This window comes from Neolamprologus multifasciatus, chromosome 17 (assembly GCF_963576455.1).
Source record: "Neolamprologus multifasciatus chromosome 17, fNeoMul1.2, whole genome shotgun sequence".
Lineage (NCBI taxonomy): Eukaryota > Metazoa > Chordata > Actinopteri > Cichliformes > Cichlidae > Neolamprologus > Neolamprologus multifasciatus.
The window spans coordinates 5,165,029-5,183,722 of NC_140455.1; the positions used below are offsets into that span (position 1 = coordinate 5,165,029).

Consider the following 18,694-nt stretch of genomic DNA (forward strand, 5'->3'; position numbering starts at 1 on the left):
CTGTCTCGTTTGGATCTTTAGCATCAGAATTGTTGTCTGAAGGCCAAGAAACATGCCAAGCGGATTTACTTTACCAAGTGGATCATCATGGCCTTGCCATATTGGTCCATTTGATTGGCCTTTATTATAATTATGTATTTATTTTATTTTCGTTTTTTAAAGATGGGACAGACATGACTGGGGGATAGAACAGAGAGAAAGAATGAAAGAAAGAGAGGGGAGAAGAGATGGTGAGAAAAGAGGGAAGAAAAAAAAAGAAAAACAAACAAAACACCCGGATCACCTGTATGGAGATAAAAAACGAGAAGAGAAAACAAACAACAAAGAGCAACATAATAAAAACAACACCATCACAATAAACTAGCTAATAATAGATAACAGTAGATACTTTTTTAATTTCACCTGTTGAGAAGGAAAAAAGAAAACAAGCAGAAGAATACGAGAGTAATATAATAAACAACATCACGATGATATATGGGAATATAACAGTAAATACTAAATATTAAACATTATTGTGCAGCACGTAAGATCGACAGCGCACAGTGTGCTTTGAGGTAGGAGCCAAAAAGGGTGTAGTTTGTGTGTGTGAGCACCCATGTGTACACCTGTGAGCATGGACACGCTTGTTTTTAAAAGGTTTCTTCATGTAATGATCTGCTAGAGGGTGTGGGGGGGTCACAGCCCCGTCCTCCAGGGCATGAAGCAGGTATGGAGGAGATCAAGACTCCAGACATCCAGAGGCCCTCAGAACACAAGAGACCAAGGAAGACCAACAGAGGGGCAGCCGCGCCACTATCCCAGAAAGAGCTGAGGAGAGTCCCAGATGAGGGGTCACTCAGCAGCCACGGAGCAGAAGCCAGGGGGGGTTGCAGTGACGTACCCGTGAGCTCCGCCGGCAGCCAGCTGTGCCTGAGTGACCGAGCCCCAGGCCGAGAGGCCGAGGGCACCCCACCCCCGAAGTGGCCCGAGCGAGCCCCAGGCTCCAGGCCCCGATAAGCAGCCACCAAGGAGTGAGCCAGTGTGTACCTGGACGCCCATCCCCGGACACAAAGAACCACCAACGCACCAATGTCTGAGGGCGTCCGCCACTGGCAGGGGGAGTAGTGGGGGGAGATAGGCCTCCATACCTTAGAGGACCTGAGATGTCCCCAGAGAGGTGGCGTCTGATACCCAACCTGACATATAGACACAGACATACAGGCACACACAGATACAAACATCCATTCCCACCCTCATGCTCTCATATGCAATTACTCCACACTCACCCAACGTGGAGACAGACATAAAGAGACGCTGTACACACAATCACACTCCCCAAGCATACTCTATACACCTGTCATCTGGGACGAAGCTACGCTGGTCTGCATTACTCACGGACCCGATAAGGTTTTGTTTTTTGTTTTCTGTTTTTTTCAAGTTTACAAAAATGTTTTCTCTGTTCAGGGGTTTTGGCTGGTGGCAATTTCTGGGGTTAGTCAGTTGGGAAGGGAGAATGATCACTCCAGAATGCAGACGCACTGGTTCCAAATTACTATAAATTTTCTCGCAAAATGACAGGAAAATTTATTAGAATAATGACGTGGAATATAAATGGATTTGGTAGTCCTGTTAAAAGACGTAAAATATGGTCTTATTTAAAAACAACACAAGTGGACGTAGTATTTCTACAGGAGACACATTTAAAACAAGGTGAAGTCAAAATTAAAAACTGGGTGGGCAGCTCCTGCTCAAGTGCAAGTCCTTCTCAATGGGGTTATCATCCTCATCAGAAGAAATATTAACTTTATACTGGTAAAGGAATTTAAAGATGCAGAGGGAAGAGTAATATGTGTTCAGGCACAGATTGAAGGTGTGATGATGATTGTTTGCAATATCTATGCTCCAAATAAGGGAGACCCACTTTTTTATCGTGGGGGAGATGGAAGGACAAATAGTTTTAGCTGGAGATTTTAATGGTCATGGATGGTGCCCTCGACAGGAGTAGTTTCGGGAGCTCTGTTGGTAATAAAACCAGAGAGGCGACAGTATAAAAGTCAGAGGCGACATGGGGCTGACGGACGTATGGCGGTTAAGTAATCCAACTATAAGGGAATACACCTTCTACTCTCATTCTCACAAATCCTTTTCTAGATTGGATTTTTTTTCTGGCCTCAAATACTCTGCTTAATTGTCTAACAAGTTGTGATATTAAGAGCATTGGGTTAACTGATCATGCAGCAGTGGAATTGTGTATTAAATTAGGTACCGAGAACAGAGTAGGATCTAGATGGAGAATGAATGTCTCCCTGTTATTAGATAAGCCTTTTCAGACCTTATTAGAGGAAGACCTCAAATATTTCTTCAAAGTAAATATTGGAAGCACCAAACATATAGGAACAGTGTGGGAAGCTTCTAAGGCATACGTTCGGGGGAAGCTAATAGCATATGCTTCTATAAAGAAGAAAGAAAGTTTCTTGATGAAATAAGGGAAATTACCGGGTAACGATGGCCTAACAGCTGAGTATTATAAAACATTTATTGACATTCTTGCTCTGGTCCTACAAAAAGTGTATAAAGAAGCTTATGAAAATGGGCAGATGTTAGACTTTTGCACAGTACTGTATACGATTAGTAATTAGTAATTCATAAACCATAATGTCACCAGTAAAAGCATACTTGTGCTCTTAGACACTTTGTGTAGCTGCGCAGTTACTTTAAAACAACACCAATTCTGAGGATGCTTGCAACATCTACCAATCTACCAATTCACACCCATTGGTTACTTAGGCTTTAATTTTGATTTCAAAAAGTATGTACTGCATGCTTTGAAGCTCAGAGCCTGTAACTAGCTACACTGTGTTTGTCCTTTATGCACAATGCATGGCTAATATCCAAACTGCAGGTTTCAGTTTGTTCAGGCACTAATGCTCGTTTTTGCTACCTCTTCTGCTGAAGGTGTTAAGTTGTCACCGACTCACATATTTCAAATATCAGTCAAACAATGAATATAATCGCTTAATCCCCTGTGACTTCATGTTAGAAATTAGAAGAGCTACAGCCATCTGTTTTGGTTACAGACTGAAGGGCAGTGAAGGACATGCATCCTCAAGGAAAGTCAGTGTTGAATTGCACAGCGACCTGTACACATACACATTAGGAGGTTGAGCATTTGTAGCCAGTGACACACTGAGTAAATCTACCGGACCACCCAATTATGCAGCCCCTGTAGGGTTGGTATCGGTCATAGGATAGGTCATTGACAAACAGATGGGTCAAAACTTTATTTAAATGTGTAATGTATGCATGTGTTGGTGTTTTTTCTCTATCTGTTGTGTAGAGTCATGCAAACAGCATTCAAGCATGGCGGTGCTTTGTTGTTTTCAAAGTCAAATTGAGTGTCCCCCGTTCTGTAGTTCATAAATCCTCACTTATCCATGCAGTTAATGTGTCCACGTGGATGATGTTTTACAAATGACAAATTTGATTTCCATTCCTCACCACAAGTTATATCCCTTGTTTAATTGTCTGAATTAAAACCAGCTTCACCTCTAACAGACCAATCAGGCAAAGAAATGACTTCCATTAGCCCATTTTCACCTGCTTAGACAGTCAGGATTCATTAAGGTTGTCAGTTTTTTAATCCAGATGTAATTAAGCACTGAGGACCTCCAAGGTCCTACTGTACAAAGATAATATTGCTTGTCCAGTTATCAACCAGTGAGCATGACCCTATATTTTGGCTCAATTCACGGAACAGTCAAACTGGGTCACCTAGATTGAATTTTCTCTTTCCGTAAGCAAAGTTACATTAGATCAATCTCCTTTTAAATAAAAAATAATTTAAAAAAAACAATTCCCCGCTCGCGGTTTATCCTTCAAGCTCAGGTCCTCTACCAGAGGCCTGGGAGCTTGAGGCCCCTGCACAGTATCTTAGCTGTTCCCAGGACTGTGCTCTTCTGGACAGAGATCTCCGATGTTGTTCCCGGAATCTGCTGGAGCCACTCGCCTAGTTTGGGAGTCACCGCACCTAGTGCTCCGATTACCACTGTTACCTTCACCCTCCACATCCTCTCCAGCTCTTCTCTGAGCCCTTGGTATTTCTCCAGCTCCTCGTGTTCCTTCCTTCTGATGTTGTTGTCATTCAGTATCACTACATCTATCACTATAGCCGTCTTCTTCTGTTTGTCTACCACCACTATGTCCGGTTGGTTAGCCACCACCATTTTGTCCGTCTGTATCTGGAAGTCCCACAGGATCTTAGCTCGGTCATTCTCCACCAGCCTTGGGGGCGTCTCCCATTTTGACCTCGGGACTTCCAGGTTATACTCGGCACAGATGTTTCTGTACACTATGCCGGCCACTTGGTTATGGCGTTCCATGTATGCCCTGCCTGCTAGCATCTTGCACCCTGCTGTTATGTGCTGGATTGTCTCTGGGGCATCTTTACACAGCCTGCACCTGGGGTCTTGCCTGGTGTGATAGACCCCAGCCTCTATGGATCTTGTACTCAGAGCTTGTTCTTGTGCTGCCATGATTAGTGCCTCTGTGCTATGTTTCAGTCCAGCTTTGTTCAGCCACTTGTAGGATTTCTGGATATCAGCCACCTCCTCTATCTGCCGGTGGTACATACCGTGCAGGGGCCTGTCCTTCCATGATGGTTCCTCGTCTCCCTCCTCTTTCTTGGGTTTCTGCTGCCTGAGGTATTCACTGAGCACGCTGTCAGTCGGGGCCATCTTCGTGATGTATTCTTGGATATTCGTTGTCTCATCCTGGACTGTGGTGCTGACACTCACCAGTCCCCGGCCCCCTTCCTTACGCTTAGCGTACAGCCTCAGGGTGCTGGACTTGGGGTGAAACCCTCCATGCATGGTAAGGAGCTTTCTTGTCTTTATGTCAGTGGCTTCTATCTCCTCCTTTGGCCAGCTTATTATCCCAGCAGGGTACCTGATCATGGGCAGGGCATAGGTGTTGATGGCCTGGATCTTGTTCTTACCGTTCAGCTGACTCCTCAGGACGTGCTTGACCCTCTGCAGGTACTTGGTGGTTGCAGCTTTCCTAGCGGCCTCTTCATGGTTGCCATCTTCCTGTGGGATCCCCAGGTACTTGTAACTGTGCTCTATGTCTGCAATGTTGCCTTCTGGTAGCTCGATCCCCTCAGTTTTGACTACCTTCCCTCTATTGGTTTTCATCATTCTGATGTCATTGCTGTTTATCCTGGTGGTTCTGCTCATCAAGTATTAATTTTGACTGTCTGAGAAGGCTCTCATTCCAGGTCATCGTAGTCTAAGGAGCTTGGAAAGAAAAGCATCTGGACTTATTTAGGTTTCTTGAAGACGTTTCACCTCTAATCTGAAAAGCTCCTTCACTTCTAAGAGCGAGGACCCCACAACTCTCTTGGGGACACTCACATAGGGCTCTCCACCAATCCGCTCTCAGAACAAGAAATAGTTTGGATAACTGGAAATGGAATTAATCCACCAGGTTCTTAGCTCCTCAGATCCCAGGGGTGTACCATTTGGACCTGTGCTAATGCTGAAATGTAGAACTTATCACAATGCAAAGAAATGTGTCACTAACTCATGACTGACACATGGAGCCCTGGCAACCCTGTCATATACTCCTGATTAAACCACCAAGAAATTCTGGATTGTAACCAATTACTACAATTACTGAGATTAACAGAGAATTTATTGTTAGGCCATTGTAGTGGTGGGTGGGCTGCGGTGCAGCAGCAGGGGAGACGGACACTCCACTCGTGCCTCGGCAGCTTAAAATCTGTGTAGGGTCCCGTGTTTGCAGTTTTTGGTGTGTATGTTCAGCTGGCGACTGGAAAGTCGCAGTCACGTGTAACAGCAACCGCTAATAAAGTGTGCTAGATGCAGAAAAGCATGAACATGTGGACTGGTCTGTCCATTAGGGTGCCTGGGTTGTTGACCCAGAGTTTTCAGTTTTACATTATTATTGAACTTTGATTTTGACATTAGTTATAATTTCTAGTCTTTTGGTTTCTTTGTTAGAGTCCTTGGTCTTCTGGTTTCTGTCTCTGTGTCCCATGGGTGCTCTGTCTCCCCTGTCAGCTGTATCCCCTTGTCAAGCCCGCCTGTCTGTGTTATGTTTCCTGTTTTACTTTGAAAGTCCGTGTCTCATGTTACTGTATCTGGTTTTGCTTCCCTTTTCTTGTTAGTCCTGATTTGTCCCAGGTGTTTTTCCCTCCTGTTTCCCATTCCCTGATTGCTCCCTCTCTGTATTTAAGCCCTGTGTTTTCTTTGGTCTGTGTTGTGAGCTCCATCTGCCGAGCCTGTTTAGGTTATTTGTAGTTTCAGTTTAGTTAGTTTTCATGTTCAGCAATAAAGCTGTTTTTGAGTGCATCTTTGCCTACCGTTAGTCTACACTTTGGGTCCACCATTCCTGCCTGACACTACCGCAGTTTCATTACAACCACGGACAGTATAAAAGTCAGACTGAGTCACAACCAAAGCACCTTAACATAGTTGGATGACGGGATGGCTGACTGCTCTCAAATGCTGTTATTTGATGCTCATGATCTTCTTCTTTGCTGGCTACAGCTGGAAGAGTGGCCCCCAAACATTCCTCCATGTAGGACAAACCCTACATTTGTATATCCGGTGGAAACTAAATGTTTGAACCTTGTATCCTCAGTCACTGCTCCGCTGCAGCAATAATAGAAGTCGTAGATACAGAGGTGTGAAAAAGCATTTGCTACCTTCCTGATTATTTTGCTTGTTTGTTTTGTTTTGCACACTTGTCATCAGAATATTTTATTAATCACAGAGGAAATGATGTGGTCACAGTTGCTCCAAGACGGTAAGTAGACAGTAGGTGAGTAGACAAGTTAAACAGGTTAAAGTACCATATTAAATACTACAATAATTACATTTATAAATAAAATTGAAATAATGCACCCCTCTTATCTTACTAATAGTTATTTTCTCTGTAGTGGATTTGCAGATATTATGTGTGCACTGTTTGAGATGGAGGAATAGCTAGATAGCATCAGGCAGGAATCACCTCCTGTGTTGTTCAGTGGTTCTTTTTTGTAATCTCAGTCTCTCACTGAGCCTGCTCCTGGGGCTGGCCAGCACTTCACGGAGTGGGCCGCGAGTATTATCCAGCATCTTCATTTTCTTGGAGAATATCTGCCTCTCTGACATGACCTTCAGACAGTCCAGTTCCATTGCCATAATGTTACTGGCCTCGTGGATCAATCGTGGATCTTGTTGGCATCAACCTGCTGCTCCAGCATGCAGCAGCATAGAGTATGACACTGCCCAAAACAGAGTCGCAGACCATCCTGAGCATCGTCCAACAGATGTTGAAAGACCTCAGCCTCCTTAGAAGATACAGATGATTCTTCCTGTACAGTGCAGTGGTGTTTTAACCCAGTCCAGTCTATTGTCCATGTGTACTCTGAGGTATTTATAGTCCTCCACTGTCTCCACATCAACTCCCTGGATTGAAACAGGGGTCACTGGATTCATTTGTCAGCATTTCCTTGGTTTTTTTTTTGTTATGTATAACTGTAGATGATTCTGCTCACACCACATGATAAAGGAGACCAGCCTGGTGATCCATCTTAACACCTTCACTGATGCATCCACCCACAGGAGAGTCATCCGAAAACTTCTGTGATGGCAGGTCTCTGTGCAGTGGCTGAAGTCTGTGTTGTAGAGGGTGAAGAGGAAGGGGGAGAAGATAGCCCCTTGTGGTGGGCCTGTGTTGCTGACCCCCTTGTCAGACACATAGTGTTGAAGATGCACATATTCTGGTCCTCCTGTCAGGTAATCTACAACCCAGGACACGAGAGACGCATCCTACTCTCTTGCTGTCAGCTCCTCACCTGGTAGGGTCGACCGGATCATATTTATTGCACTGGCAAAGTAAAAACAAAATCATGACCCTCACAGTGCTCTGGATGTGGTCTGACTATAGGTCAAAACTGATAGGGGACTAGTCTCTCCAGGATCTTCACATGTGAGAAGTCAGAGCCACAGGTCTGTAATCCACTGGGGGCCACTGGGATGGCTTTTGTCATTTGTCTCCAAACCTGTTTGTGAGTAAGAGTGAAATAATAATAAAGTAAACAGCATTTTTAAATGATCATTTCATTTAAAAAGGGGGAAAGGCTAACCTACCTGCCCCCCCAGGCTAGTAGTTTGAAGAATGCCAGATGCGCAGTGAGATTTAAAGTATGCAGAATGAAGGCTGATTGGCATGAAAAAGCCTGGCAGAAAGCTGATTGAACCCGACCGTGATGTTACAATCAACTTGACAGCGTGAGAAAGTGGAAGTGATGTGATTCTTGGATTAGCCGCCAACACTTGGGAAGCAGACAGATAGGTGACTACAGATCTTCCTTATTGAACTAAGGAAGATCTTAGGGGGTTGGGAAGCTCATCTTGTAACCGGAAGGTTATATCGAGGCTGCCATTTGAGTTGAGGGTCTCGAAAGCGCTATATAAATGCAATCCATTATTATTATTATTATTATAAAGCATAAGCTTCATTTCTGCTATCTAGGATGGCACAACCAACCATTAGACTTAGGAGACACTTAACTTTTCTCACATGAGCAGGTGGGTTTCGATAGCTTTTTAATTGATCATTTAAGAACTGTAATTTTTATTTTCTGGGGTTGGTTTTTGCCAAATACTAAAAATATATGACTTGAAACATGTAAGTGTGATAAATATGCACCCAAAATAAGAAATGCAAATACTTTCTCAGAGCACTGTATGTTTGGCTCAGACTGAACCCAGGTCTTAACACCTGCAGTCTTACACATCTCATGGTTGTCAGCTGGTGGTAATCTGGTTAACACTCCTGCTGTTGTTGCTTCAAAGCTTCAAAGCTCTTACTGGATTTGTCACATGAGTTTCTGCTGGGAGGTTTTTTAGACTGCTGCCTGTGCCCTCAGAACATGAGAGCACACACACACACACACACACACACACACACACACTATAAAATGCAGTATTTGACGCATACATACTTTCAAATGTTGCCTCGTAGCTACTGTAGCGTGAGGAGCAGTTAACGTTTAAGAAGAATTAACTTTGTGATTGTTCTTTTGCTAGTAGTTCATTTTAAACAGTTCACAAACTGACACATTTTTTAACTTTTTGTAATTTCAATATGACACCTAGATGGTAATGGGACCAAGATAGATAAAAAAAGAAAAAGAGTTACATAACTGATTTTCCCAAGTTAGCTGCAGCTACTTCTGCAGGCTTAGATTCCCTGCAAATATTAAGCAAACATGCGTTTCAAAGTGCTATCTAGTTGTGTTGCTGCACGATGAACCGTCACAGATCGTCTGAGAGGTCTGGAACCGGTCATGCCACTGTGCAGGTCAAAACTAAACATCCAAAACAGCAGCTGTAATGAGAGCACTTTAATAGATCATCTCCATCTTTAACCTGAGTTTCTGATTTAGTTTCTTTACCTTTACAAGTCTCCAGTAACACAATAGAAAATAAACAGGTGGAGGGTCTATTAGACACAGAAATGTGAAATCTTTTGTCTACTTCCTTTCCTGCCTGCGGCTGCAGGGCTGCTTAAATTGCCATGAAGTGATTGGTTGTGTTATCAGCTGAAGTGGGCCGACGGTGGACCCGAGGCGCTGCAGACCTCTTTGTTTTATTACCATCATTTGATTAGCGGTGTCTGAGCACTGAGTATCTTTGGCATTGTGCTCACAGCTGAAAGCATCAGTCTGTGTGAGCTGGATGATAGTGGTAGGAATCTGACTTGGGAATATCTCAGGCACATAAACATCATGCTGGTACTGGAGGGGAAGCTGCTATGCTCAGTCTTTAAAGCAAAAAAGGGGGAGAAATGTGGTTTTCACTGTATCTGGGCTATTCGAGTGCAATGTAGCTGTTCTGACATTTAGGTGGATAGATCCAGTTCTGAAAGGATTCACTTGAGGTGGTTTGGGTTTGTGATGAAACCTCCTTGAGAAATGCTCCACCGCTTTTTACAGGCAGGTCCTTCAGATCAAGAACACCAGAGGGCTCACACCACCCATCTGGCATGCAAAACTTTAACCTCTTAAGCCCCAAGCCTAACTGATCTCCTGCCTTTTGCCCCCGTAACAGGGGGCGTTGGGGCTTAAGAGGTTAAAGGGTCCTTCAAAAGTTGCTGGAGATCTGGATGAAAAGAAAGATAAAGGTGTCCTCATTGATGCGATTGGTGTTAGTAGTCTTCTTGCAAAAGTAGAGTTAATTTTACTCTAAGTAGAGTCACATTCTTTTAATGTAACTGAGGTGTAAAATGATAGTAGTTAAAATCGAGTGTTTCTATGTCAAATCTGGAGGTGTTACAATGGAAACATTAACTCTTGACCTCTTAACTCTGAACTCCTACAGGGGCTATGACACCAATAGAGTAAATTCACAGACTCCGCCCCCAGCACCATAGGCTCCAATCGAAGCTGAAGTGAAGCCGTTTCAGAACATTTTGCTCTACATATTTGAGTTGTTTGCCATGCTTGGTAAGTCATTTTTTTCAAAGATTGTTTCAATTATTATTATTAGCTTTTACTTCTGTGGCTCTTTGGAGTTGAGACAAAGCTGTGTGAAAGGCATTAGCCATGTTGCTCGCTGATAGCATAATATTCTGTTTTAGCTAGCTATTGTTTGCGGGCAAATACCACAGCCTTGAAAAAAAAGCTTGCATGTGAATTTTCAGTCAAACCTTTGGTTAAAAACCTAAAACAATGTCTAGAATGTGAAATGTTGATATAATGGTGCTACTTGAAGCCTGAAAACAATCTCCCATAAAAAACGAGCAGACAGCAGTAGCAGACGTCCTGACTGGGTTCTACATTAGCATTTAGATCCCTCCAGAGTTTTGTGCACACGGTTTAGGTAAAAATGAAAAAGGTTGAGGTTTTACATTTAGTTCAGTATTACCTGTTGTCTGTGTCCTTGTCTTTTGGGAAAATACTTTACACAAGTAATGGCTCAAAGAGGATTCCTTTTTTTACTGTGCTGCAATTGATTTGTGCCATTAATTAGTGTCAGCTAATTTTTATTCAATCTCCACATAGGATATGCTTGTGAAGATGGAATATGGGGGAGAGCAGAAGTGCGTTGAAGTTCCACAAAGTGATGAATGAAGGACATGTATATTGTTTTGAAGAAATAAGTGATGAGAATGTTGTTATTTGCATTTACCAGCTCACCTATGTCAGACCTTTTGATAAACAAAATTCTAATGAAAGTGAGAACATGTACACTGTTACATCTTTCAGAAAATGTTTTGAAATTGTGGTGCACAGTTCAGAATAAATGTTTTTCAAAAACCATTGCGTCTTTTTAGTAAATGTTTATTTCCAAAGAAATTTCTAGAAGTTCAGAACAGTAAAATTCCCGCTTTTTAGAATTAATTAGAAGATAACTCTTACGTAGTTAAACTAAAACACTATTCGAGAGTTAATATATAAACTCTTAACACCTAGTTAGCATTAGTAAGTGTTAAATTATCAACTCCAGACAGATTTGGTGTTTAACACTAAATCAGAGTTAACGTACCAACTCTCCAAAAAGAGTTAAATTAACACTCTCTGGTGTGGACCCATATAGACACTTTAATAGTGTTGAAATCAAATCTGACAGTGTTAATTTGGACATGCTGGATTTGCTGTGTACACAGCAAAAATGCCAGTGTTGATTTTTCAGTGTTAGTAGAATTCAAGTTCCGAGTTAGTTCAACACTTAATCGAGTTAAAATAACACATCGGGAGTTGATTCCTGAAAAGTGTTAGCATGGATTTTAGTCGTTACTGCATTTTAACACTGTGGGTGTTAAATTAGACCACACCTTCATTTCCTGTGGGGCTTCACATTTCAGAATCTTCAGTCGCCATTTTTTCTTGCTGCTGCGGTAAGTTTTATTCGGTTAAATATTAAGTTTTAGATTGATGTTAGAACAAGTAACATGATAACTAGTAAAATAATAGTATTTATATCAAAATACATCATCTTTAAGTGTCATATTTGAATTTTAACTGTTTTAACTGGGCTACTGCTAGCTAGAACTCTGCAAAGTACCAGTTACTTTCCTAATATTCATTTAGCATAATCTGGCTGTTGGCAGACTGTAATGAATATTACTTGTTAATATATGTCACAGTTTTTATTAAATGCCTTTTATTTATTTTCGAATTAAACTGCCAAAGCCTTAGGGTCAGTGGTCTCAAACTCGCGGCCCAGAGGCCACTTGCGGCCCACGTCAGGTGAGGTGAAGAAGTGTTACGGGCCCTCATGGGCAGCGTAGTCCGTGCTGCAGGGAGAACGTGGAACTGCCCCTCCCGTTGTGTGTTTGAGCGCGAGAGAGGGAGAAAGTAGGAGCTGTTACCGAGGAGAAATGGAAGAAGAAAGCATGTAAATATAATAATAACCACTGCTGCCAAAATGAGTGCATGGTTGTAAGAAAGCTGTTAAGACTCGACTGTACACTCTCTCACCCTCGTTCTCTGCGGTCTGCTGGAGCAGGGGGGCTAGGAGGAGGAGTTGGCCATCCGACTGGGGTCCGGAATGTGGGGCCTCCCTGCTGCTGCGGAGTCGGGGCGGTCTGCTTCTCCCCACCGCAGGGAAAAGGGTAACACAACCTGGGTCTTGGTGCAGTTCCCCCCTCCAGGGGCAAAGGTACCTAGACCCGGTTTGTAGAGTACGCTTGGGGAGTGTGATTGTGTGTACAGCGTCTCTTTATGTCTGTCTCCACGTTGGTTGAATGTGGAGTAAGTGCATATGAGAGCATGAGGGTGGGAATGGATGTTTGTATCTGTGTGTGCCTGTATGTCTGTGTCTATATGTCAGGTTGGGTATCAGACGCCACCTCTCTGAGGACAGCTCAGGCCCTCCAAGGTTTGGAGGCCTATCTCCCCCCACCACTTCCCCTGCTGGGGGCGGACTCCCTCAGACATCGGTGCGTTGGTGGTTCTTTGTGTCCGGGGGTGGGCGTCCGGGTACACACCGGCTCACTCCTTGGCGGCTGCTTATCGGGGCCTGGAGCCTGGGGCTCGCTTGGGCCACTTCGGAGGTGGGGTGCCCCCGGCCTCTCGGCCTGGGGCTCGGTCACTCAGGCACAGCTGGCTGCCGGCGGAGCTCACGGGCACGTCACTGCAACCCCCCCTGGCTTCTGCTCCGTGGCTGCTGGGTGACCCCTCATCTGGGACTCTCCTCAGCTCTTTCTGGGACAGTGGCACGGCTGCCCCTCTGTTGGTCTTCCTTGGTCTCTTGTGTTGTGGGGGCCTCTGGATGTCTGGAGTTTTGATCTCCTCCATACCTGCTTCATGCCCTGGAGGACGGGGCAGTGGCCCCCCACACCCTCTAGCAGATCATTACATGAGGGAACCTTTTAAGAAAACAAGCGCGTCCATGCTCACAGGTGTACACACGGGTGATCACACACACAAACTACACCCTTTTTGGCTCCTACCTCAATGCACACTGTGCTGTCGATCTTACGTGCTGCACAATAATGTTTAATATTTAGTATTTACTGTCATATTCCCATATATCATTGTGATGTTGTTTATTGTATTACTCTCGTTTTCTTCTGCTTGTTTTCTTTTTTCTTTCTCAACAGGTGATCCAGGTGATCGATATATGTATTTTTTTTTTTTCTGCTTATTCTGTTGGTTTTTGTTTTTTGCCCTTCTCCCCCGTCCCTCTTCTCAACTGTTTTTCTTTCCCTCTTTCTTTCTCCCTTTTCTTTCCCCCAGTCAAGTCTGTCCCGTATTCAGCAAGTGAAAATAAAATAAAGAATAAAAGGTGAATCAAATGGACCATTACGGCAAAGCTGGGATGGTCAATTTGGTAAAGAAAATCCGTTGGGCATCTTTCTTCGCCTTTAGACAATAATTCTGATGGCAAAAGAGCCAAACGGGACAGGCAAAAAAAAAAAAAAAAAAAAGACTCGACTGTACACTGTGTTCGCTGACTGTAAAGCTACAAGCCCGACAATCTGACGTATTGGCGAGAGGTGTCATTACCACGGTTCAGAGCCGCAGACCTGGCCGAGGTAACAAGAGAGTACAAACATGTGGAGGGATTGGCTTTGTTAGTTCAGTGAGAGTCAAAAACTAATGTGTACACTTATTTCTGCATTTTTATTTTGTTAAATATGAACAAAATTACAGCAGAAGTGCTGCAAAGTGTCTGACCAGAAAGAGAGGACCATTGTGTTCATTTGGTAGTTCAATTAAAGCCATCGGTTAGTTAAGAGTGGGGGGGGGATGCGTTCATATTTGCAGTTTTGTCTTGTTATACAATATTTGAAATTTAAAAACGAACAAACCAAACGCTACATTGTCAGGAATATTTGTGGGTGTTTTCTTTGTGGTTTCTGTTTTTTTGAAGTAGCCCTCCAATGAGATGACAGCTCATTTAAGTTTGAGACCCTGCCTTAGGTGAACTAGGATGCTTAAGGGTAACCTGAGAGTATTTTTACACTATAATGGCCCCTACATCTTGTAAATTATGGGAATTTCATTATAGTGCGCATTTCTGTAGCCAGTAGGTATTTTTTTTTTTTTTTTTTTAGATTTAAATTTTTTCGTGGTAAATTAAGCATTTTCTAGTCTAAAAATGAATAACAGGGTTATAATAGGGTTTGTTAGAGAGTGGGGAGGGGTTTTATGGCTTAAAATATATAAAAATAATAAAATAGAAATATGGTTTCTTCTAACCCCTGCAATAATTGAGAGAATACTGTATTGCAGTCATGTTACACAGCTTGTACTACTTAAAATGGACCAAGGATGTTTTTTCTTAACAAAATTAATTTTAGCTCAGTCTAAAAGGACTAGACATGCTAGATATTTTGCAAAGAAATGGTGTTATATGCTGGACCTTATTTTACTCTTGGAAGGTGGTGATATGCTGGTTCCAGAGAATAGATGAAGTAATCTCTCTTGAGCCACGATCGCCCTTGCGATCGTGGCTTAAGAGTTGGGTGTTCGTCTTGTAGACTCAGAGAGTCTCGGTTGTTGTGTCCTTGGGCAAGACACTTCACCTACCGCCTACTGGTGATGGTCAGTAGGCGGTAGGTGAATGAGCTGTTAGTCTGCCCCAGGGCAGCTGTGGCTACAACTGTAGCCTCCACCAGTGTGTGAATGTGAGAGTAAATGAATAGTGGTATTGTAAAGCGCTTTGAGGGGTCCTTAAAAGTGCTATATAAATCCAATCCATTTTTATCATTATAATCAAAGTCAGCCTTTCAAGACAGCCCCAAGACTCTTCGCAACTTGTGTTCAAATGTGAGGCTGTTGTCAGGGGATAAATGCAAGGAAGAGGCACTCAACTGACATGAAACATGTCAAAGACAACATGAAGGTGACATTTCAACATAGGCAAAAAGTGGTTCAAGAACCTGCCACAACTTCTACTGTCCTGGACCTTTTCCCAAGATTTCTGGATACACCTGGCTTGGTAAGGCATAAAACGATTTAATGACCGCTTTGCGGTTCCTTTGTTTGTTTTCTTGTTAAAGTGTTGTTTCTGTTGTTACACTTTGTGTTTAAGATTGACCAAGACTTCACAATGCTGTTTGTTGGGGAGGAAGTGTCTGGTAAGTTCCTTGCAAAGTGGCCAACATTCTTCAAGCCAAGGATCATCAAAGATTGCAAAAATCTGTCTCAGAGTACAGAATTGGATGAGCTGCTCATTGCTGCACAGCGTTACTCTGAAGAGGCTGGTAAGTGTAAGTTGGAAATGGTAGATTTTGCATGCCTTTACAGCATTTGCTTAATTCCCACAACACACTATATCACTGGACCATACTGGTAAACCTTTACTACAAATTGGAATACAGCTGTCCATTTTCTAAATCACACTGGGTTTCTGTTCATTTCTGTATGGTATGAAAACAAGCTTACAAACATGTTAAACCTGAAATGACATTTAATGTAGTTTGAACACAAAAAAGTTACATAATCTTACTATTGTTATGACTCGATATGTACTTCACTTGGTGGCCAGAAGATTTTATACCAAGGCACTGGTAAACTGCCTTATTTGAAAAATTATCAGGTGTCTAAAATGTCATCATGGTATTACATAACGTGGAAAAATGGCTGCTGTGGTCCTTTAAATGACAGTAATTGTGATTATCTTAATTCCTATTCTGTAGTTTGGGACTGCGAGGCGGCTGCCATCTTTTGCTGCTTCGCTTGTTACCTCCAACATCTAAGGGAAGGACGTCTTCAAAGATTAGCACATCAGATGCAGCTCACCACCTGATGAAATTCATCAAGGTGTGATTTTTAGAATTGTATATTTCTCTTTTGATGAGAACAGATGCAAATTATCAAGGGCTGATATTTAAAGATGGCAAGGTGATCCAACCTGCAGCAGATGTATCTATCCCAGACAGGCCTGGTGTTGCAGGACTGACATGTCATTGTTTCTATTAAAGCTAAATATACACATTGAAACAAAAATAATTGTGTGCGCGGAGTGAAGCATTTTAATATTGTTATAACTTTAGGCAGCAATGCCTCAACATCAGATTATCAATTGTGTTTAATGCGAATCACTTGGTTTCTTTCTCTCCCTCAGGTGGGAGGTAGCACGGAGGCTTTTCTTAAGGCTGGCCCCACTCAGCCATTCGTCCTGTGTGTTGGAGAAAGAAAGAACATCATCCAGAGTTTCTACATTGTCCTAGATCAAAAGGTCATTCCCTGTGTGACACCAACACGTTCTCACTCCCAAAGCGTAACATTTTACGCTAGGTGACAAATCGTCAACATATTACGTTTTCGGCTACCCACCACGTTCCTAAATGACGACCTCGGAAAAATGAGGAAATATGAGAACCATATGGACTCAATCTACACATGTTCGCTCTTTTTCTTCAAATCACTTACAAACACGCTATTTAACATCATTAAAGTCCTGGTTAACCTCAGGAAAAAGGTTATGGTTAGGGCTGGAATACAGGGCTGGAACGTCTATTACCGCGGGAGCGTCATTGCACTGGATTTCGCCCATAACCCGCCGCGTACCATAAGAACGCCGAAGGTCTCCTTTTGCATTCCTCAGGAACGCCCCGGGACGTGACAAAACGTCGGCATGTTACGCCTCGGGAGTGAGAACGGGCTCGTGACACAGATGGGAGATGCAGGTTTTGACAAGGCAAAACTTTTCAAGGTACACTTTTTATTTGCCGTGTCCTTTGATAAGGCATTGGACAACTTCTACACATTCATCCAGACCACCGTGTATGGCATTGGTGCTGGCAGCGTGAAGGACATTCCTCGGGTCAGGGAAACAAGAGGAAGTCTTCACTGTACAGTTTAAAAATATCCACTATTCAGCACTTTGACTGGAAATGTTCACCTGTTACATTTGCAAGATACACCACTCAAGTTGCTCAGTGTTATTTAGACATTTGAAGTTCCAGCATGGTTTGTACCGAGGAAGGCTTTTTCGTTTGACCTGTGGAGAGCCTGGATGTTCATTTATCTTTCGCACGTACTCTGGTTACAAGCAGCACTTGTTCCGAGCACATGGAGACTGCGTTCACTCTGAGGTCATCAACAATTTTGAGCCTGTACCTAACGATGGAACCTCTGTTTCACAGCCTGTAAATGTGGCTCATCCCATGACAATAACTACACAGGTTCCAGTTGAAAAAAGGCAAATACTGAACATGTGCAGCTCTGTTATTGCTCAAGTACAATCATCAGGAGTTCCTGAAAGTACTGTGCAGTGTTTAGTTGGTTCATTGGAGGAACTGGTTAATGACATCCATGCACATGCAAAACAATCTGTTGTTGATACATCAAGAGAAACCTTAGAAAAAGTTGAGGATTGCTTTGATCAGGTTGAAAATCCATTTTCATGTCTTAACACAGAATCTAAAAGGATAAGACATTTTGAGCAAAAATGGAAAATAGTTGAACCCATAGAGCATGTTCTTGGAGTGCGTTTTGATGTGCGCAAAGATAGAACAACAGGGACATACAGGCAAGTTCCTGTCAATGATAAATTCATGTACGTTCCTATCATGGGATCCCGTTCATCTATGTTTCGAAACAGTGAACTTTGTAGCAGTTTCCAAAAAACAAAACTAAACATGGAGGGATTTTACAGAGATTTAAATGACGGCTCCTACTTCAAAAATCACAGTTTATTCTCACAACAAGAACATGCTCTCCAGATCCAGCTCTACTATGACGATTTTGAGACTGCTAATCTTTTAGGCTCAAAAAAGGGAGTGCACAAATTTGGTTGTATTTATTTTGTTTTGAGAAATTTGCCACCAGAGTTAAATTCTGTGTTGATGAACATTCATCTTGTAGCCCTTTTTCATTCAGAAGAATATGGGTTTGATCCTATCCTAAAGCCACTTGTTGATGATCTAAAGATTTTAGAGACTGAAGGAATGCAAGTGCCCTTTTCAGCCACATCTGTGAGAGGTTTGCTTTTTCAGATTACAGGTGACAACTTGGTTTTACATCGCATTTTTGGTTTTGTTGAATCATTTAGTGCAAACTATTGTTGTAGATTTTGTTTAACTGATAAGACAGAGTTGCAGTCAGTTTTTAGTGAAGATCATGTAGGCTTAACTCTGCTCCAAAGAACTTCATTACGAACACTGTGGTGCCATTCAACAAAATCCTGCTTTGGCCTCAACATTTGGTGTAAAAAGAAACTGTCTACTCAATTCACTTCGGCTGTTCCAT

At 42.7% G+C, this 18,694-nt stretch overlaps 1 protein-coding gene and 1 long non-coding RNA gene across 2 annotated transcripts; one reads left to right on the forward strand and one right to left on the reverse strand.

Moving 5' to 3' along the window:
- Nucleotides 1-3,836: 3,836 nt before the first annotated feature.
- Nucleotides 3,837-5,650, reverse strand: LOC146498795 (uncharacterized). Its single transcript, XM_085138982.1, has one exon. It carries the CDS (start codon nucleotides 5,208-5,210, stop codon nucleotides 3,870-3,872), a length of 1,341 nt encoding a protein of 446 aa, XP_084995108.1. The 5' UTR covers nucleotides 5,211-5,650; the 3' UTR covers nucleotides 3,837-3,869.
- A 2,768-nt stretch (nucleotides 5,651-8,418) lies between these two features.
- On the forward strand, nucleotides 8,419-17,631 carry LOC146498796 (uncharacterized). Its single transcript, XR_014870430.1, has 2 exons — nucleotides 8,419-15,437; nucleotides 15,531-17,631. It is a non-coding gene; the product is annotated as an uncharacterized LOC146498796 (long non-coding RNA).
- Nucleotides 17,632-18,694: the final 1,063 nt, after the last annotated feature.

What these genes read in the sequence shown, in the direction of transcription:
- LOC146498795 (XM_085138982.1), bottom strand. Translation starts at nt 5,210, where the DNA reads ATGAGCAGAACCACCAGGATAAACAGCAATGACATCAGAATGATGAAA.